The sequence below is a fragment of the Pelmatolapia mariae genome, linkage group LG16_19, assembly GCF_036321145.2.
Source record: "Pelmatolapia mariae isolate MD_Pm_ZW linkage group LG16_19, Pm_UMD_F_2, whole genome shotgun sequence".
Lineage (NCBI taxonomy): Eukaryota > Metazoa > Chordata > Actinopteri > Cichliformes > Cichlidae > Pelmatolapia > Pelmatolapia mariae.
The window spans coordinates 29,868,808-29,891,401 of NC_086241.1; the positions used below are offsets into that span (position 1 = coordinate 29,868,808).

At 42.6% G+C, this 22,594-nt stretch overlaps 1 protein-coding gene across 1 annotated transcript; it reads left to right on the top strand.

Moving 5' to 3' along the window:
• The first annotated feature begins 7,879 nt into the window (after positions 1–7,879).
• On the top strand, positions 7,880–13,566 carry LOC134644536 (trace amine-associated receptor 1-like). The gene is made up of 6 exons (XM_063497624.2): positions 7,880–8,050; positions 10,355–10,568; positions 10,692–10,783; positions 11,352–11,489; positions 11,552–11,749; positions 12,736–13,566. The coding sequence occupies exons 1-6, from the start codon at positions 7,880–7,882 to the stop codon at positions 13,564–13,566; spliced, it is 1,644 nt and encodes a 547-aa protein (XP_063353694.2).
• The last annotated feature ends 9,028 nt before the right edge of the window (positions 13,567–22,594 follow it).

Consider the following 22,594-nt stretch of genomic DNA (forward strand, 5'->3'; position numbering starts at 1 on the left):
TAATCAGATTTACCACCTTCAGCAAACTCAGTTTATTTATATAATCATTTATTTTCTTTTTACTCGTTTCTTAAGAAGATAGTTCTTTATACTTTTGGACTGGATTGGCTCGCTGCAATCCTCTTAGACAGGGACCCACAATCTGACCCATTGTAATTCGGAAAAGGTCACCTTACTTCTTGTTTTCCTGAGACTATTGTCGGCGCCGTTATTCATTGTTGTCTTTTGCAGGCCTGCTTAGAACAAAAATGAGAAAAAAAGAGAGCTGAGTATTAGCTCATCAAAGTACAAAACAAAATCACCTGGCAGGTTTTTTCTTTATAAGTGCACTGTTACAAAACCCCTTAAACATGTCCATGTTTATTAAAACTCCCTCTTTAAAAATAAAACAACAACCTCAAAAATCTTCAACAATCTTAAATTTCAGCCATAGAACACAGCCAAAACGTAAAAAGCTACACCGTTTCGTACACAATATCCCCCTTTAAGCACTTTACCAAACTCACATTCAACCTAACATACAAGCACGTTCTCACAATATGTCAACACTAATTTATAAACCTCTTAATCAAATTTGCACCTCTGAACTGTCTACTTCTCCTTCAAGGCCTCAATCACACACACACAGCAAGCTCCTCTGTCATCACTCACATTAGCTCTCCAACTAATTTTCATACTCAGTCACAAGATAAATACATGTTTAAACCTCATCACATTATTCAATTATTTTCATTTTCTTTCTATACTAATCACTTGTTTTTATCAATCAGTGCAACAGCGCTCCTAAGTCACCCTTTTAAAACTGCTTTAATACTTTTCTTGTGTTTTTTCCATCTTTTTAAATCTTTCCATCAATTTTATTAACCATTCACACCATTCTCTCACTCATACAAGCAGCAAGCAGATCTTCATTGCATATGCTTATGTTCTTAGCCAGGTTTATTCAATGTCTCTATGCATTAAACTTCATGAGCTTGTCTTTTTAGAGTTAATGCATTTTCTGTTTGTGTGTGTTATTTATGCATCTATGGCTTCGCAGTCTTTCAAACTCCTTCCCAATTCTCCAGTTAAGCAGTCAGTTTTTTCTTTCCCCGAATTACTAACCCTCTATTTTAATTTCCCACCTTAAATAAGCACTCCTAATCTTCAGCCGGGAGCTAGGGCCTGTTTTCCAGGTTCATGGACACATGATTCTGTGAACAATTCAACCAGAAACTTGCCTTAACATATCCATTGGCGTTAACCTACAATTTTCTTCCAACTGCTGGATCTGGAGAGTTGGTCCGGGTCTGCTTTGTTCCTAAAAATAACAAACTAAGACATTTGCATTATTATCACGGGTGCCTAAACGACCCACTAAACCACCCATTTCTCTTTCTCTAGTCAAAATACCAATTATGTCATGTATGTAAGCGTGTTCTTCCTTGCGTTATGTGGTCATGTAAATGCAGTGTAAACTGTTTTCTTCATTGCATGCCAGGTGATCATCTTAATTAAGTGTAAGCAGTTTCTTCATTGCATGAGTGTAAGCTGCTTCTTCATTGCATCCTTATGTATTCATATTTAATTTATGCATCTTTTCACTGAGCTCTACATTCAAACTATCTCACTTCTGATTCGTTTCAAAAATAATCTCACATGTAACAATTTGTATATGTGTGTTTTCTATTCATTAATATAATTGTCAGTTATTTTCATTATCTTTACCTTTTGTATTGTTTACCTCTTTGTTGTGATGTGGTGGACATCCCTAAACTATCCCGAGTTCAGGGTTCAATGTCAATCCAATCATCTCCTATCTTCTCGCAGTCAAACTCGTCCAACTTCATCTCTCACTGGTCCTTTTCCATTCACAGTGTCCTGTTCGGGCTTCAGAGCTCCAGCAAACACAGTGTGTTTCTTCTCTGTTTTGATCTTTCAGTATTTCCTCTTCCTTCAGTCTTATTTTCATTTGCTGTGTTTTCTTCTCCATCCATCTTTTCAGTCTTTTCTTCCAAGATTGCTCCAAGCTTGGCAAATATGACAGTCAGTGCCTTCAAGCAGACATATCACGCTGTTCTTCACCAGCAGGCATGTTGCATCACGTGCTTTCTTCCATGCTGCTGGACTCATCAGTCGTTGTCAGTGTTACTGCTTTCGCCTGCACTGTCTTTTAGCTTCCGTTACTTCTTCACGTCCACGATGTTCTATCGGTCTTCATCAGGAAATTGACTGTCCTTTGCGTTTCTTCTCGGGGTCAAGGACAAAGTGAGAGCTCAAGCTGCACAATTTCAAGCCAAAGACTGGCTTATTTTCTCCCAATTCTTTTAATCTACTTTTCTGCTGCTGAACTCAAGGTTGCAAAGTTGAGAGAGTCCACCTGTATTGGCACACTAAAGCATATAATTAGTATCATATTCATTGTTTATCTTAAAACCTCCCTTTTTGCTTCATCTGCCCATAGTTAAATCTCTCTCTCTACTCTGGGTGCACACTTGTCACCGTGAGCTTCCCTTTTATGGGCATGCATTTCCTGTCCCAGACACACACACGGTTTCCTGTTTCTACAGCTTCTGCAGAGACTTTTTTTTTAATTTCACAGTCTACAAATAATCAGTAATTCTACTAAATCTTTATTTAAAAGCAATATGCCTTCATTTCACTCACACACATTTTAATAGCGCTCTTTCACACATCAGGACAACTAACACTTCTCCACACACATCACCATTCTTTAGGTCAGTTTTGTAGCATCAGTCACACAATCATTTCTTGAGTGGGTGTACTAAGTGCATATACTTATGTATTTTCAATCCGCGTCAGTGGGATTTAGATTTCTATCCTGCCTACAGTATAATTCCAGGGCCCGAAATATAACAATACTACTACATGCAAAATCTAATAATGCTTCTTCTGATCACCTTATTACTGAAGTTACTAAAAAGCCGTAATGAATATCTGAAACCACAGCGTGACATCGACAGATTACATCATAAACATCCCCTGTCCATGTATATTCAACTACACAATACCCTGAATCCAACATGTGTATTTACACAAACTGTTATAAAATGTTAGTCAAAAAACACGGTGTGATTACAAAGAGTCAATAAAACACAAATCCTATTACTTTCAACAAGTATTACGTCGTTCAAGGACGTGTTAAAGCAAAACCCATACTCCAATTCTACATGTATCATAAGGTAGTCATCGTATCTAACAACCGTAATGCCAACAAAGTAGAAATAAAAGCAATTCTTCCCTTAAAACACCAATACAAGTCATCCTTAACCCAGGCTCTGCAGTCAGTCATTAGCCACTCATTAGTAAACAGGAAATGTCACTGTAAAAAGTCACAGGCACCTCATTTACATAGACACACACACACTCTCAAAATAACCAGCTTGCTGCAGTGCCCGTGGCAGACAGAGCCTATATACAAACATAGAAATTATAACAACAAATTATAACACCGAGACGTCTTATAAAATATACAAATATGTACAAGGCCTGAAAGCGAACAACCTACCGAATTTAGAAAAAATTTAACCTTAACGGTCCAACCGATAAACTCCCTGAGTTTTTTGTAATCAATTATAACCAGTCTCGGCCCCGGGCCGTGGTCAGATAACTAATACTCTAAGACAATTTAAAAGTGGCAACCAACTAAACCCCTGTCGAAAAGTTATGGTAGACTTCCCCGAAGTTATAATTGTAACGTTACACGCCCGAAACCCGGTTTCTATCGACCAAAAAAGTGCAAAATACCGTCCCGGACGGCAAAGTGGTCCAACCACTAGTTATTCAGGAGTGCCCCAGGCTCCACAGTGACCAACTGACTATCCCTCAACAGAGGACAAGATCGAAGCGTCCTTGACCTTGGCAAGCGTTACCTCTGAGCAATGCACTTCTTAGAACATCCCACAGTTCCGTTCTATACAATTTAATTACTTTTGAAGACACCCCACAAAAACCACAAAACCAACCACATCGGTGTCCAAGCCCGGCTTTATAATCAATAGGGACATTACTGTCACAAAATTCACCAATTCCCTGTCATCCTTAATTCCTTTACCAGTGTAATTCCTTAAACTTATCTTAATTCACTTTTCTCATACACTTATTCTCTTTACTCTTTACTTATTTTCTCTTATTCTCTTTACTCTTTACTTATTTTCTACTTCATTATCATTACTTCAACTTCCATTCTCATGAGATTTTCACCAAAATCAAAACAGACCTTTACCAGTAATGTCAGTGAGTAGACTTTCAATTTTGTCAGAACCAATTCAGCACTGTTTGGAAATAATTCAACAGGTAGTGCCTTACCTTTAAATAAGCCGGCTTATGTCCCCTCACTTCGACCACTGACTCGTGTCTGCCTGTTTGAGCACCTCGGACCCTCTCGGTCTCAATCTCCAACTTTCTCCCTCTCTCAACCCTCGGCCAATGCACCAAATGTTACGGGTTCGAAATTGAGGATGAGAGTAAAACAATGATGGTCCAGAAGAGGTCGGTCAAACAATTGATTTTAATGAATGCACGCAGCGTGGAGAGGTGCAAACTGCAAAACATCAGTTGTACATCTCTGCCCAAAATACACTCTAGATTGCTTTTATCCCATCAGGGTATTGTAACGCCCCTTCTTGCGTTTACAAGCACATAATTTGCATGTACAGAACATCCATGTATTTTAAGAGATAACTGCAGACACAGAAGTTCCCCATCCATCCAAATATGGTGAAGATCTCAGGCCTTTGAGGTCCCCATGGACTGGACATCCTTTCGTCACCTGTAACTAAGCAAACTCAAATACCACAAGAAGCTGAATACATTCAGGCCTTTGCTCAGCTACTATTTTACTGTAACCATATACTCAGGCTCTGACTTATGATATATATATATTAACTCAATCATTTTAAAGTAGTTATAACTGCACCTGTAATAAACATGTTAATATTTGATTATGATAACCCCTATAATATAACTTATAACATAATGCCAGCAGCTTCAATAAACACTTTGATGAAATGATAATTAATGTAATGTTAAGGATGATGGTTATATACAGTTCAGCAGTGACCTAATTTCTTTAAATATTACAGGTCCAGTAACCATCACGGTGGCAGACATCCAAGCAAGGGTCTCTAGTATGAAGAGTTGGAGAGCACCAGGCCCCGACATGGTTCACGCCTACTGGCTGAAGAAGCTGACTGCACTCCACGAGCGTCTGGCAGCACAAATGAACCAGCTGCTAGTTGACGAGAGACACCCGGAATGGCTAACCGAAGGTCGGACGGTCCTGATCCCCAAGGACCCCAAGAAGGGACTGGTCCCATCCAACTACCGACCGATAACCTGCCTCAGTACTACATGGAAGCTCCTGTCAGGCATCATATCGGCTAAGATGAACAGGCACATGGGTCACATGAGCGGGGCACAGAAAGGGATTGGCAAGAATACCAGAGGCGCAAAACACCAGCTACTGGTAGACAGAACAGTCAGCCGAGACTGCAAGACCAGGGTGACCAACCTGTGCACTGCCTGGATTGATTACAAGAAAGCCTATGACTCAATGCCCCACAGCTGGATACTGGAATGCCTAGAATTGTACAAGATCAACAGGACCCTAAGAGCCTTCATCAGGAACTCAATGGGGATGTGGTGTACAACACTAGAGGCCAACTCCAAGCCCATAGCACAAGTCACCATCAAGTGCGGGATCTACCAAGGAGATGCTCTGTCCCCACTGCTGTTCTGCATAGGCCTGAACCCCCTCAGTGAGATCATTAACAAGACTGGCTACGGATACTGACTACGGAACAGAGCAGTTGTCAGCCACCTCCTGTACATGGCTGAGCTCAACCTGTATGCCGAGAGTGAACGAAACATCGATTCACTGATCCACACCACCTGCCCACATAGCAAAATTGGTATGCCAGAGGTAATCCACATATGGGCCAGCAAAGGACCACCAGTGTGTCTGCAACTGGCCTTGTGCTGGGCCACCAAAGGGCCGTCATTCTTTGTGGTATGTGGGCCATGTGTAAGTTGTGTGCAGCCATGGGCCAGTTGCAGACACACTGCTGGCCCTGTGCTGGCCCAGAACAGTTTCAGCTCTGGCCCCAGATGTCAGCCTGATGTGTACCTTAATTAAGCCATGTAATAACAACATGTGCATAATAGTGCAAAAGTAACATGACAAAACTCTGTTCAGACAGTGAATGGACTGATTCTTACATAGCATTTTTCAACTCTCCCAGATTACTCAAAGTGCTGTATACAACATGCCACATTCACCCAACCACACACTTTCTCCTAACTGAGTGCTTCCTAACTACATTCATACACATTCACGACATGCAGACTTGAAAAGCGAGGGATCGAACTACTAACCTTCTGATCAATAGGTGACCTGCTCTACCGCCTGAGCTACAGCCACCCACTGGCAAAGATGAGTAAACCCTCACTAGGTTTTGGATAAAGTGTACACTCACAAACCTGTCAAACCTGCATTTGAAATGTTGGCTACCATAGCAGGATAGTATTGCAACATGGCATTTGGGTCTTCTAACTAAAATAGGAAAATAGGAACATAAATAGTGCCTCATTGTCAGAACTGGCCCGCATCTGGTTGACATACACTCTGCCATGACACCAGTCAGTCAGAAGTGCCAGCTTGATGCCGGATCCGGGCCAGACCTGTTTTCTATGAGCATGGGCCACATAAAACAAACCACAATCGAGCCAGATATGGCATGCCATCACATAGACAGTGCCATCTATGCCAGGCCTGGCCCATATCTGGATGACATACGTCTTATCATGCCAGAAGTAAGCCAGCAGTGCCGGCTTGATACCAGATCCGGGCCAGACCTGCTTGCTATGTGGGTGGATATACAGCAATGATATTGGAATGTCATTCGGACTGGAGAAATGTAGTCGGATGGTAACAAAGAGAGGGAAGGTAGTCAGAACTGAGGGGATCAAACTACCAGAAGGCAACATTGCAGACACAGAGCACAGTTACAAGTACCTGGGGACCCCACAGACAAATGGAAATCATGAAGAGGTCGCTAGAAAAGCTGCAACCACCAAGTACCTGCAGAGGGTCAGGCAAGTCCTGAGGAGTCAGCTGAATGGCAAGAACATCAACACCTACGCCCTGCCCGTGATCAGGTACCCTGCTGGGATAATAAGCTGGCCAAAGGAGGAGATAGAAGCCACTGACATCAAGACCAGGAAGCTCCTGACCATGCATGGAGGGTTTCACCCCAAGTCCAGCACTCTGAGGTTGTACACTAAGCGGAAGGAAGGAGGCCGGGGACTGGTGAGTGTCATCACCACGATCCAGGATGAGACAACGAACATCCATGAATACATCACAAAGATGGCCCCAACTGACAGCGTGCTCAGTGAATACCTCAGGCAGCAGAAACCCAAGAAAGAGGAGGAAGGCGAGGAACCATCATGGAAGGACAGGCCCCTGCACGGTATGTACCACCGGCAGATAGCGGAGGTGGCTGATATCCAGAAATCCTACCAGTGGCTGGACAAAGCTGGACTGAAAGACAGCACGGAGGCACTAATCATGGCTGCACAGGAACAAGCTCTGAGCACAAGATCCATAGAGGCTGGGGTCTATCACACTAAGCAAGACCCCAGGTGCAGGCTGTGTAAAGATGCCCCAGAGACAATCCAGCACATAACAGCAGGGTGCAAAATGCTAGCAGGCAGGGCATACATGGAACACCATAACCAAGTGGCCGGCATAGTATACAGGAACATCTGTGCCGAGTATAACCTGGAAGTTCCGAGGTCAAAATGGGAGACACCCCCAAGGGTGGTGGAGAATGACCGAGCTAAGATCCTGTGGGACTTTCAGATACAGACGGACAAAATGGTGGTGGCTAACCAACCGGACATAGTGGTGGTAGACAAACAGAAGAAGAGGGCCGTAGTGATATATGTAGCGGTTCCCAATGACAGCAACATCGGAAAGAAGGAACACGAGAAGCTGGAGAAATATCAAGGACTCAGTGAAGAGCTCGAAAAAATGTGGAGGGTGAAGGTAACAGTGGTCCCAGTGGTAATCGGAGCACTAGGTGCGGTGACTCCCAAAATAGGCGAGTGGCTCCAGCAGATCCCGGGAACAACATCGGAGATCTCTGTCCAGAAGAGCGCAGTCCTAGGAAAAGCTAAGATACTGCGCAGGACCCTCAAGCTCCCAGGCCTCTGGTAGAGGACCCGAGCTTGAAGGATAGACCGCCCACAGGGGCGAGCGGGGGATTAAAAAAAAAAAACAAAACAAAACAAAAAAATATATATATATATATAGTCATTGTATGTATAAATATAAATGCATATTATGTACAGAGTGGATATATAAATATATGCACAACACTGTGTACAGTCAGGTCCATAAATATTGGGACATCGACACAATTCTAACATTTTTGGCTCTATACACCACCACAATGGATTCCAAATGAAACGAACAAGACATGCTTTAACTGCAGAGTGTCAGCTTTTATTTGAGGGTATTTACATCCAAATCAGGTGAACGGTGTAGGAATTACAACAGTTTGCAAATGTGCCTCCCACTTCTTGAGGGACCAAAAGTAATGGGACAGAATAAGAACCATAAATCAAACATTCATTTTTTAATACTTGGTTGCAAATCCTTTACAGTCAATCACAGCCTGAAGTCTGGAACACATAGACATCACCAGACGCCGGGTTTCATCCCTGGTGATGCTCTGCCAGGCCTCTACTGCAACAGTCTTCAGTTCCTGCTTGTTCTTGGGGCATTTTCCCTTCAGTTTTGTCTTCAGCAAGTGAAATACATGCTCAATCGGATTCAGGTCAGGTGATTGACTTGGCCATTGCAAAACAGTCCACTTCTTTCCCTTCAAAAACTCTTTGGTTGCTTTTGCAGTATGCTTTGGGTCGTTGTCCACCTGCACTGTGAAGCGCCGTCCAATGAGTTTTGAAGCATTTGTCTGAATATGAGCAGATAATATTGCCCGAAACACTTCAGAATTCATTGTGCTGCTTTTGTCAGCAGTCACATCATCAATAAATACAAGAGAACAAGTTCCACTGGCAGCCATACATGCCCACGCCATGACACTTCCACCACAATGCTTCACTGATGAGGTGGTATGCTTAGGATCATGAGCAGTTCCTTTCCTTCTCCATACTCTTCTCTTCCCATCACTCTGGTACAAGTTGATGTTGGTCTCATCTGTCCATAGGATGTTGTTCCAGAACTGCGACGGCTTTTTCAGATGTCGTTTGGCAAACTCTAATCTGGCCTGCCTGTTTTTGGGGCTCACCAAAGGTTTACATCTTGTGGTGAACCCTCTGTATTCACACTGGTGGAGTCTTCTCTTGATTGTTGACTCTGACGCACATACACCTGCCTCCTAGAGAGTGTTCTTGATCTGGCCAACTGTTGTGAAGGGTGTTTTCTTCACCAGGGAAAGGATTCTTTGGTCATCCACCACAGTTGTGTCCCGTGGTCTTCCTAGTCTTTTGGTGTTGCTGAGCTCACCAGTGCGTTCCTTCTTTTTGGGAATGTTCTAAACAGTTGTTTTGGCCACGCCTGATGTTTTTGCAATCTCTCTGATGGGTTTGTTTTGTTTTTTTCAGCCTAATGATGGCTTGCTTCACTGGTAGTGACAGCTCTTTGGATCTCATCCTGGCAGTTGACAGCAACAGGTTCAAAAAGCAAACAGCACACTTGAAATGAATTCTGGACCTTTTATTTGTTCATTGTAATTGGGGTAATGAGGGAATAACACACACCTGGCCATGGAACAGCTGAGAAGCCAATTGTCCCATTACTTTTGGTCCCTTAAGAAGTGGGAGGCACATATACAAACTGTCATAATTCCTATACTGTTCACCTGATTTGGATGTAAATACCCTCAAATAAAAGCTGACAGTCTGCAGTTAAAGCATGTCTTGTTCGTTTCATTTGGAATCCATTGTGGTTGTGTATAGAGCCAAAAATGTTAGAATTGTGTCGATGTCCCAATATTTATGGACCTGACTGTATATATCTTTATGGACAGGCACGAAATGTAGTGATAGTGATTGAAAATAACTAATATTACATATGAGAAATATTGCACATAGAAACTACCAGGGTGTCTGACAACGATTGGAAGGAAAGACCTTCTGAATCTTTCCTGGTTGGGGGTTGGGGGAGGGTGTGTTCGCACAACAAAATCAGTAGAACAATGAAGCTGAAGGCCTGTGAAAATCTCAGCAGAGTGCTAGGAGGTGTTATGTTCAGGCAAGTTACACAAATCTGCACAGGGTTAGTAAATCTAGTGTCAAGAGATCCACCATCATCCCTGTGCCCAAGAACAACAAGCCCTCATGCCTGAATGACTACTGGCCAGTTGCACTGACCTCGGTGGTTATGAAGGTGTTCGAGAGGCTGTTGAAGAAAATAATCTCCTCCTCCATCCCAAACACCACAGATCCGCTCCAGTTCGCCTACCGACCCAACAGATCCACAGAGGATGCCATTGCCCATGTCCTGCACACAACCCTCAGCCACGTGGACAAGAAACAGGGTAATTATGTGAGACTGCTGTTTGTTGATTACAGTTCAGCGTTTAACATAATAGTCCCTGGTAGACTGTTCACAAAGCTGAGGGATTTAGGACTCAACAGCCATCTGTGTGCATGGGTGTTAGACTTCCTCACCTACATGGATGAAGTGAAGAATCTGGCATTGTGGTGCCAGGACAACCACCTGCAGGTGAACGTCGGCAAGACCAAGGAGCTGGTAGTGGACTTCAGCACAGAGACTACACGCGTTCCAAATTGTTATGCAAATTGTGTTTAAGTGTCATAAAGATTAAATAAGTCGTTTTTCAATTAAACCCATGGATGGAATTATTTCTCAGGACTCTTTGTATCACTGAAATCAATCTCGGACACCTGTGATCATTGGTTTGCCAGGTGAGCCCAATTAAAGGAAAAACTACTAAAGAAGGATGTTCCACATTATTAAGCAGACCACCATTTTCAAGCAATATAGGAAGGAAAAATGATCTCTCTGTTGCTGAAAAGCGTGAAATAGTTGAATGCCTTGGACACGTAATGAAAACCTTAGATATTTCAGGAAAACTTAAGCATGATCACCATAATGTAAGAGATTTGTGGCTGAGTCAGAGCACACATGGGTTTATGCAGATAACGGCACAATGATGAAGGTTTTTATATCAGATATATATATATATATATATATATATATATATATATATATATATATATATATATATATATATATATATATATATATACATACCAGAACTTCACTGATGAGTTCAGTGCAACCCTGGATGGTCCAGATGGTTGCAGTGGTGGATGGTTGGTGGATGGCCACCATGTCCCAACAAGGCTGCGTCGTCAGCGAGGAAGTGGTGGAGTCTTGTTTTGAGCCGGAATCATGGGGAGAGAGCTGGTCGGTCACTTTAGGGTCCCTGAAGGTGTGAAAATGACCTCTGCAAAGTATGTGGAGTTTCTGACTGACCACTGTCTTCCATGGTAGAAAGAGGAGAACTGTGCCTTCTGTAACACAACCATCTTCATGCAAGACAATGCACCATCTCATGCTACAAGGAATACCTCTGCATCATTGGCTGCTATCGGCGTAAAAGGAGAGGAACTCATGGTGTGGTCCCCATTCTTCCCTGACTTCACTCCTATTGAGAACCTTTGGAGCATCCTCAAGCAAAAAAATATGAGGGTGGGAGGCAGTTCACATCTAAACAGCAGTTATGGGAGGCTATTCTGACATCCTGCAAAGACATTCAAGTAGAAGCTTTCCAAAAACTTACAAGTTCCATGGATGCAAGAATTGTAAAACTGCTATCAAATAAGCGGTCCTATGTTAATATGTAACTTGACCTGTTCAGATGTTTTTGATTGAAATAGCTTTTGATTTCAGTGAAATTGATATACTAATGCTGCAAATTAAACAAATGACCATTTTCAGTTCTCCACAACCTATAAAATCTTTTGAAACTCTGTGTGCGTAATCTCTGATCAACACTATCTTGATTATATATATAAAACTAACATCAGCATTGAGGAATTATTACATTTTTCTAAGCAAAAATTCTGAATTTTGGTCATTAAAACCAGAATAAATAAATATTAATTGTGATAACTATGTTTGGATGAGAAACTAGGGCTTCAGTGAATGAGTGAAAAGTACAAGAGGTTGTGTGGACAAAAGGAGGGAGGAATATTGTCCAGGGGGCACAACAGTGGATAGGAGGTATGGTAGAAGGACATAAATTTGCTGTATGACAGAAAGTTCTGATTAGACAGCTGCAGGAAGATCAATGGAGATCCAGAGACATATAGAGACAGAGTTCTGTTTTCCAGAGCTACTGAACAGTTCTTGCAGGAAGCCGACACTTTACTGGTCCAAAACGGTGCTCCTGAACTTTGGGCTTTCGTTCATCTTTGTGATCACTGCTGCTCTTAATCTGTTCATCATCATCTCAGTCTCCCACTTCAGGCAGAGATTAACTTCTCAGATAAAACTAAAGTTCAACATTTAGAAAACAAAGTTACATTGACATCATATTCTTTAGTAATTAATGATTTCTGTGAAGTTTTGACTTCATCATAACTGTATAGTTGTATTTACTTAATTGCACCATGCCTCAGCAATGGAACATTTCCATTGAAGACATTTGACATGATTAACGTGTAATTTATAATTTTCTGTCTCCCTGCAGGCAGCTCCACACTCCCAGTAACATCCTCCTCCTCTCTCTGGCTGTCTCTGACTTTTTTGTCTGTTTTTTGTTGATGCCGGTAGAAATCTTCAGAAGCACGGCCTGCTGGGTATTTGGTGATCTTATGTGTTCACTTTACATTTATCTGAGCAGCCTTTTTATCAATGCTTCATTTGAAATTATTGTTCTTATATCAGTTGACCGCTATGTGGCTATTTGTAAACCTCTGCATTACCCCACCAGAATTACTGTGACAAGAGTCAAACTCAGTGTTTGTCTGTGTTGGTTTTATGCTATTTTTTACTGCAGTCTTTACACAAAGCATGTCCTGATAAAACCAGGCAGGTATGGTTCCTGCTATGGAGAGTGTGTATTTGTTATTGATGATATAACTGGAACTGTTGACCTTGTTTTATCTTTTATAGTTCCAGTTACGATCATTATAGTTCTGTATACAAGAGTGTTTGTGGTGGCTGTGTCTCAGGCTCATGCCATGCGCTCTCATGTCACAGCAGTCACACTACAGCGTTCACTGAATCAAGCAAACAAATCTGAGCTAAAAGCAGCCAGGAACCTTGGGATTCTGGTAGTTGTGTTTCTGTCATGCTACTGTCCATATTATTGCTACTCTCTCGTTGATGAAAATGCTGTCAATGATCCAGCTGCATCTTTTGTGGTCTTTATCTTTTATTTTAACTCTTGTATAAACCCTTTGATGTATGCCCTGTTTTACCCCTGGTTTAGAAATGCTGTTAAACTTATTATCACGCTGCAGATATTCAAGCATAACACCTGTGAGGCCAACATAATATAAAAAGTCTATGAACCCTGCTACAGTAAATTGCTTTAAATCAGTAAGTTAACACATCCAGTGATCTACTCCACTACATACAAAGAGAAGGGGAAAAAACAGCATTTGTGACCAGTTTAATTCAATTCAATGAACACCAGCATTCAGAGTACTTAACTTATGCCACTTTCTCATGAAAGAAATATCACATTTATATTTAATTATAATAAATTATTTATAATTATGGCTATTTTTAGACACACTCCTTGAGTTTAAACCTTATTTCACTTACTCAGTAGTCTCTCAGTCCACTGAGTGACATTATTTATTTCCTACAATAGTAGTAGTCAATAAGACTAGACCACCCACTTTATAAAGAGAATTTAAATTCACTTCCTTTTATTTTAGGACAATTTTATATCATGCTAATTTTAAAAAATTCTTCCTAGTAAGTAAAGTTTATTTGAAAAAGTACCTGCACTAGACTTTCCATGTGGAAACCATTACCTTTTTATTTTCACTCCTCTTTTTTTGTTTGGCTCAAGATAATTAAAGATTGTTACCATCAGTAGCTATATTTTTTTGTTTTTATTATATAATCTTTTAAAATTTCATGAGTACCATATTATCATATATGTAATTTTTTCAGACCGTAATCACACATTGATACAAACAGGTGTACAATACTGCTTTACATACACATATAAAGGATATTATATGTGATTATAGAGAAACATTAGAAAGACAAAAATGAGATAAAACTAGAAACTGAATCAAAGATTTGTTTCTAGATTTATACAATGCCTAATACACATCAACAGTCAGTCAACATAATAATACAATGTAATATAAAATAATATAAATATATAAAATATTAATGGTAATTATTTGCCTCTTTGACAAGGTTATAGAGCAGCAGTCTGAGGATGATTAAACTGAAAAAATTATATCAAGGAGGGTTGTTTTTTAAGGCTAATATTGTCTATATGTGGATTAAATTCTTCATAATACTTCTCAATTGAAGTATTCTTGGAAATTATTAGTTAATATGAGCACGTGTGGCTGTTAAATCATGTTATGTACATTTTTTTCAAGTTCAAGTAATAATCAGTGCAGGTAAAAAAAAAGCCCCAAAACAAAAACTACTCTGTTTTTTAAGGCATCAACTTAGAGTCAACATTTATATGACAGGCTAAGAACAAGATAGTGTAACAGAATTAAAAAGCGATCATCTGAGGTAGAGATGGGAATTAATAAGAATTTATCAATTCCATTTTCTGCATCACTTATCGATTCAAGTCCTTATCTGTTCTCAGTGAGTACTCACTGGCTCTGTGTTGAAGTCACCACAATCTGTAAGCAGTATTTTAAAGACATACATTTGTAAAAAATTACTGCCAATTAATTCTGTGTGGTGAAATGGTTGTGCATGCTGCAAGTATTTCCCTTCTTAGTTGTGATCAGTGTTGGGGGTTGTTACTCAAAACGACTAATGCATTATAATGTTATACTACTACTCCAGGAAGACCAAAACACACTGGATCGTGACATACTCTACAACTTATTAATCTATGGTTTTCTTCTACAGTGTGTCTTTCTTCCTGCCATTCTCCCCTCACTCCCAGCCGGTCACTGTAGATTCCTGTTCTTCCCTGAGACTGTTTCTGCCAGTGAACTATTACTGAAGGCTACTTGCCATACCAATACCAACTAGATTTTTAAATCTTAATATAAAATGAGTAACAGTAGGGTGGACATTAGGTAAAACTGCACTTTTTGCAACAATCTCGTATAGAAAACAGTTTCGCGTGTATATAAAACAGATCCGCGGCTCTGGCTAATACGTCGGGTTCCGTGTCAGGCTTGTAACCGAAAACTAGCTTTACTTCGTTGTCTGGGTCAACTTTGCTAGCGAGAGACAGAGAGAGGCGTTGAAAGGCTGCTCCAACGGAACTTATTGTTTCAGAGGAAAACACGAACACGGTGTACAGTCGAGTCTTAATAGCTTACTTACAACTGGGCTCGTCAGGCACTCTTCTTGGCTGCAGTGGTTATTATTATATTTCCATGCTTGTATCTCCCGTTTCCGGTCAGTGGCAACTGGTACTTTTCGACTCTCCTTTTTCTCCCTCCTCGTGCTCACAGACACATGACCGGTATGGCAGTCCATTCTCCCTGCAGCACGGACTACACTGCCCATGAGGCTACATTCTTTAGGGCTATACATGTAACACTCTGCCTTCATATTAAATAATGTTTTGAAAAATAATTTAAAATTTTTTTTTTAACATCATTATGCGGGCCGTGAGTAGGGATGACATGGGCCGCAAGATTGAGACACAGGCATTAGAGGCTCTTAATGCGTGTTTTGTTTAGGTTTCCACTGGCGTAGAATTACCAAAAATAGAGAGGGCATAGCCTAACATATGAAACAGGAAAAGACAGCTGTGTAATCCCTTTATTTCAACAAAGTAGCTGTATTCTGAATACTATCTAAACGGTAAGTAATACGGAATACGGATTTACTCATATTTTGTATTTCAAATACTTAATGGTGCAACATGTATTCCGTTACTACCCAATACTGATAAGCAGTATATTATCATATATTTTTTTTCCAAGCCTTCATCACATAAAATTAAAAGAGATGTTTGAGGCATACAGAAACAGTTCCAACACAACACAGCAAATGCTTTGTATATACATATATAACACTGGCTGATATGATGTAACAAACTGGATGGCATGGGAACTTGATTGTTATGTTATTAATGTTATTGTGCTCAAAATTGCCATCACTTTAAACTGCAACAATAGGATTCATGGAGTGTTCTTGAATGTGTTATAACTTTAATAATGCAAAGTGTGTCAGTCATCTCTGTTACCTATGACAGACTGACCTGCAGAGTGCAAGGCAGCCCAGTTGCTTTTAGACTTTGCAACTCATTTTATTTCTCTATCCGATAAAAAAAACCAATTCAATCAGATAGTTGTTTGTTTTGAATGGAATAGAGTTTCTGTCATAGTCCGTGTCAAAAGTCTAATATAGAAGTTCAGGGGTCCGACCTGGAGGTCACAATGGAGGTGGTGTAGGTGTGGCTGAAGAGCCTTCCATGTCTTGGTTGACGGCCAGTGCATTGGACGTTGCTTGGCGGGTGCCAGGCGCATGGGCCGTGGCTGAAGAGCCTTGGATGTCTTGGTTGACGGCCAGTGCATGGGACGCTGCTTGGCGGGTGCCGGGTGCATGGGCCGTGGACGTGCAGGCGACATGGTATTCACAGTACCAGACAAGGCAGTACCAGACGAGGCTGGACCAGATGAGCCAGGATCAGACGGCAGCGTGGCAGCCACAGGTGGAGGATCTGCTGGCATGGACGGTGGCACTGATGGCTGAACAAGCCCCTCAGACCCTCCAGCTGACGAGACATGATGCTGGAAAGGCTCCTTGGAACCCCCAGCCAATGAGACATGATGCTGGAGCGGCTCCTCGGAACCCCCAGCTGACGAGACATTAAGCTGGAGCGGTTCACCTAAACCCCCAGCTGATGAAACATGATGCTGGACAGGTTCCTCTGACCCACCAACTGATGAGACATGATGCTGGACAGGCTCCTCGGACCCTCCAGCTGACAAGGCATGACGCTGGAGCGGTTCTCCGGAAACCCCAGCTGACGTGATAGATAGGGGCGTGAGAGGCTGAGCTGCTGACTCAACAGGAGGCTGAGCTAAAAGCTTGGTAGGTAGCTGAGCAAAAGCCTGGGGAGAAACAGTCTGTTGGGACATAACTCCATACTCTGAGATGGCAGGTGTAAAAGAGCCCTTAGTGCCCACAGCTTCCAAACTAGGATCCACAAAGTGAACAGTCTTAATGATCCCAGGTCCTGAGCCAGCAATCTTTGAGTTTTCAACTCCAGAGTTCATTGTCTCAGACTTAAAGTGAATTAACCTGGTCACGTGAACAATATTCACATTGCTGCTAGTGGAAACATTACCTAGGTGTACATTATCAGGTTCTGGGCCTATATCACACACAGTGTTATTCTTCATTTCACAGAAATCCAAAGTACACTGAACATAAGCCTCTGCCTCAGGAACATTGGCCTCATGAGGTGCGGCTAAGGGAGCAACACAAGAAACAATACTAGATTTTACTAAGTCATTAACGTGGTTTCTGTTGTCCTTGATTGTTTTCTTTGTGGAGCCAGACACAGTTTTCTCTGACTCATGACATGACCTTGACAGTGTTACATTCATGGAGGAAGTCAGCTCAGCCAACACAGCCTGTTTAAAACTCTCAGAACAAGGAATACAACCCGAGTTATTCATAGCCCCTTTAGCATGGATCATGACAGATTCTGGCTGAGCATATTCTGACACATAAGATACATTCTTAAATAACATGTCCACGAACTCACAGTTCTTAAGTTCACCACCTGGCTTTAAGTCCCGAACAGAATTACTCATGGCAGAGGAGGAAACAGTAGCTCTGTTGTCATGAAATCAAGAAGGGTGTATCTCAGAGACAAAGTTCCCATACCCAGAATTCACAGTGTCACAGTTTATTACTGGCTAATGTGCAGTCTCTGGAGAACAAGCTGTGCGAGCTTCGGGCACGGATCTCATTCCAGCGAGAGATGCGGGACTGCTGCGTGATCTGCCTCACAGAAACCTGGCTATTGGACAAGGTACCGGACTCCGCAATACAACTACCGGGGTTCTCTGTGCACCGCGCAGACAGGTCACAGGATCTTACTGGGAAAAGCAGAGGCGGTGGTGTGTGTTTCATGATCAACAACAGCTGGTGTGATTATGCGAACGTGCATAATCACACCGGTCAAATCCTTCTGCTCACCGGACCTGGAGTACCTGATGATTAAGTGCCGGCCATTCTGGCTACCGAGGGAATTTACAGCAGTGATTATTATGGCTGTTTACATTCCCCCACAAGCCGACACTGACCGAGCACTCAGAGAACTGTACAGCGCGATCAGCAGTGAGGAAACCGCACACCCAGAGGCAGCGTTTATCACGACCGGGGACTTTAACAAAGGAAACCTGAAGAAAGTTTCACCAAAACTCCACCAACACATCCATTTCAACACTCGTGGAGACCGGCTTCTTGACCACTGCTACACCTCTTTCCGGGATGCGTACAAAGCCCTCCCCCGCGCCCCATTCGGCCAATCAGATCACCGCTCCATCCTGCTCCTGCCCGCCTACAGGCAGAAGCTGAAACAGGTAGCTCCAACCCTGAGGGCGGTGCACCATTGGTCGGACCAATCGGAGTCTACGCTGCGGGACTGTTTTGATCACGCGGACTGGGAAATGTTTCACGTGGCTGCTAATGACATTGATGAGTACACAGACTCAGTCTGCGGATTTATCAGGAAATGCGTGGAAGATGTCGTCCCATCCAGAACAGTTAAATCCTTCCCAAATCAAAAACCCTTGATTAACAGAGATGTTTGCACGGCGCTGGCGGCACGGAGCACCGCTTTTGCCTCCGCGAACACATCGGACTACAAACACGCACATTACCAACTCCGGAAGACGATCAAAGCAGCCAAACGTGAGTACAGGGACAGAGTGGAGCAACAGTTTGACAACCCTCGGAGTATGTGGCAGGGACTAAACACAATCGCAGACTTTAGAGGGAAAACCAGCACACCGCAGACCACGGCCTCTCTGTGTGAGGATCTAAATGTTTTCTACGCTAGATTCGACACAGCGAACACCATGAGACCGGACAGTGTGTGCACCGCGGATGACGTCAGTGCGCACACTGTGTCTGAGGAGGATGTGCGGAAGTGCTTCAGGAGGGTGAACGCACGCAAAGCCACAGGTCCGGACGGGATTCCCGGCCGCGTCCTCAAGTCATGCGCGGCTCAGCTGGCTGGAGTGTTTACACTCATCTTCAACCTTTCCCTCTCTCTGTCTGTAGTCCCAGCCTGCTTCAAAATGGCCACCATCGTCCCTGTACCCAAATCCTCCACCATCTCCTCATTGAACGACTGGCGACCTGTAGCCTTGCCCCCCATCGTGAGCAAATGCTTCGAGAAGCTGGTCAGGGACTTCATTTGCTCTTCACTACCCGACTCACTGGACCCTCTACAGTTCGCATACCGCCACAACAGGTCCACTGATGATGCCATAGCCCTGACACTACATACTGCCCTGTCACACTTGGAGAAGAGAGACACGTATGTGAGAATGCTGTTTGTAGACTACAGCTCAGCATTCAATACCAGGAAACTGCAGGATCTAGGACTGAGCAGCTCCCTCTGCAGCTGGATCCTTAACTTCCTGTCTGACAGACGCCAAGTGGTCAGACTGGGCAGCACCACCTCATCCCCCATCACACTGAACACTGGTGCTCCACAGGGGTGTGTACTGAGCCCTCTCCTGTACTCACTCTACACCTACGACTGCACAGCCACTAGCAACTCCAACACCACTACAGTGGTGGGTCTTCTCACCAACGGTGATGAGACGGCTTACAGGGAGGAGGTCAGTGCCCTGACCCACTGGTGTCAAGACAACCATCTCACCCTCAACGTCGCAAAGACAAAGGAGTTGATAGTGGACTTCCGGAGGTGCAGAGAAGTACACACCCCCATCACCATCAACGGCGCTGCTGTGGAGAGAGTGAGCAGCTTCCGTTTCCTTGGTGTACATCTGGCTGAGGATCTTACGTGGTCAGTACACATAAACAAAACAGTGAAGAAGGCGCAACAGCGCCTCTTCTTTCTCAGGAGACTGAAAAGATTTGGCATGAGCCCCCGCATCCTCAGGACCTTCTATCGCTGTGCCATTGAGAGCATCCTCACTGGATGCATCACCACCTGGTATGGTAACAGCACCGCTTACAACCGCAAAGCTCTCCAGAGAGTAGTGCGGTGCTCTGAACGGATAATTGGAGGTGAGCTTCCCTCCCTCCAAGACACCTACAGGAAGCGGTGCCTGAGGAAAGCGGGGAGGATCATCAAGGACTCCAGTCACCCCAGCCATAAACTGTTCAGACTACTTCCATCGGGAAGGAGGTTCTGCAGCATCCGGTCCCGTACCAGCAGACTGAGAGACAGCTTTTTCCACCAGGCCATCAGACTGCTGAACACGTCATAGACACCTCACCTTCACTACTGGAACTTCAACATTATGCACTCCATACTGTACATTAATGCCACTGTTTTGCACATGTCCAACTACCAACCTCTGTATATTTTATATATTTTATTTTATTGTTTACTCTATTTAATTTGTAAAATATGTATACATACACACACACACACACACACACACACACACGTAGAAAAACATATTTAGTATACACATCCAGTAATGCATATACTCTTATATATTGTACATATATTTATTAATTTCAGATTTAGCCATTCTTATATTTTGCTTGTTTTACGTTATTGTATTTTTGCACAACTCTGTTGCTTGTGAAGCTCACACACAAGAATTTCACTCGCATGTACTGTACCAGTGTATGTGGTGTACCTGCACATGTGATGTGACAATAAAAGTGATTTGATTTGATTTGATCTGAAAATGAAGCCAAAACGTCTCTATCGCCCCCTGGTGTCTGGCTGCAGTATAGGTCATAAACCCCGCCTAATAATTAATAAATAATTAATTCTCCTCAGATAAATTTTTTTTCCAAAGATTCTTTCTTTTGTTAGCAATAGTTCTCATTATGCTGATTTATGCCCAAGGGGTCTCCTCTCCCATAAGTTTGATTCTAATTCCTACTGCGGTGATGTTAAATTGGGGTGTAACGTCATCATAACAGCTTTGACTGACAGCTGCAGTCACGGAGAAACTTGCGTATCTCTGTTCGGGAATAGCAGATCGAGCGTAGGCTCTGAGAGGAGGGCCAGCGTTTACGTTACGAAGACACGACCGACTGTTTTAACCTGACAGCCTGAGGTGTTCTTCAGTAAACTGGACTACGTGACAGAAAGACCCGAGGCCCCGCTGCACTTTTTCGGTAAGTTAAACGTGTTTGTAAGCTAATCCGTAACTACCGTCCTTTGCTAGGTCCTGAGACCTAGCTAGCTAAGATGACCACTCGGCTGTCGGGGTTCGTTTAGCTAATCTGTGCAGGTGAATGAATTTACCCTGACTAAAGAAATCAAGAGAAACGCCCCGGGCTACTCAGTCACTAATTACTGTTACTGTACTTTTATTACAAGTGTTATACTGTAAAAGCAACAGGCTGCACTCTGCTTCAGCTTCTGTGCAGAGCTGATTATTAAATATGTGCAAACAGCAGCATATTTTCTGTCTCTTGCCACATCTGTGAAGACAGTAACACCATTAAAAAAAAAAAAAGAAGAAGCTTGTACTTCAGTAACTCCTCATTAATCAGTAACTGGATTAAAGTGCTGTACTGTAATACTGAAAAAAATGTAAGAGAAGAACTTCAGATCCTGGGTGTGCGAGGACAGAGAAGGATCAGCTTTATTTCAATTTTGAGAGATAAACTTTATATTTCAGTTTGTGATGGTTCTGTTCTCTTTGTGATTACAGGAGCTGCCCTCAGATTCAGACCTCAGCACCACCCAATGACAGCAGACAGATCATCCAACATGTTCACATGTTAACTGCAAAATGAACTGATGAAAACAGTACAAAGGTTAAAGTACCACATGTGCTGTCAGTGAAAGCTGCAGCTGTTTTATTGATAAAGTTAAAGACAAAAAATCAAAAGGATTAATCACCCATGTAACTGTGTCACTATATATCAGCATTAACAGGACCTCAGTTTGGTGTTTCACAAAGCTGCTGATCTCAGACCTGCACAGCTTCCGTTTTAAACACTTGATGTACTCAGCTGCATGAAGAGCACATGAGATTTTCTCTAACACAATTAAATAAAACCTGATGAAGGTCAAAGGTCATCACTTGTATGTTGAACTACAAACTTGTGATCTGGAATTCTTTCAGTTTTTTGCAGATAGTGTGTTATTTACCATAAAGTAATTCAGAGTTATTCATACCAGAGTAACCAGAGAGGATCATATATTTTTAAATATATAACTTTCTA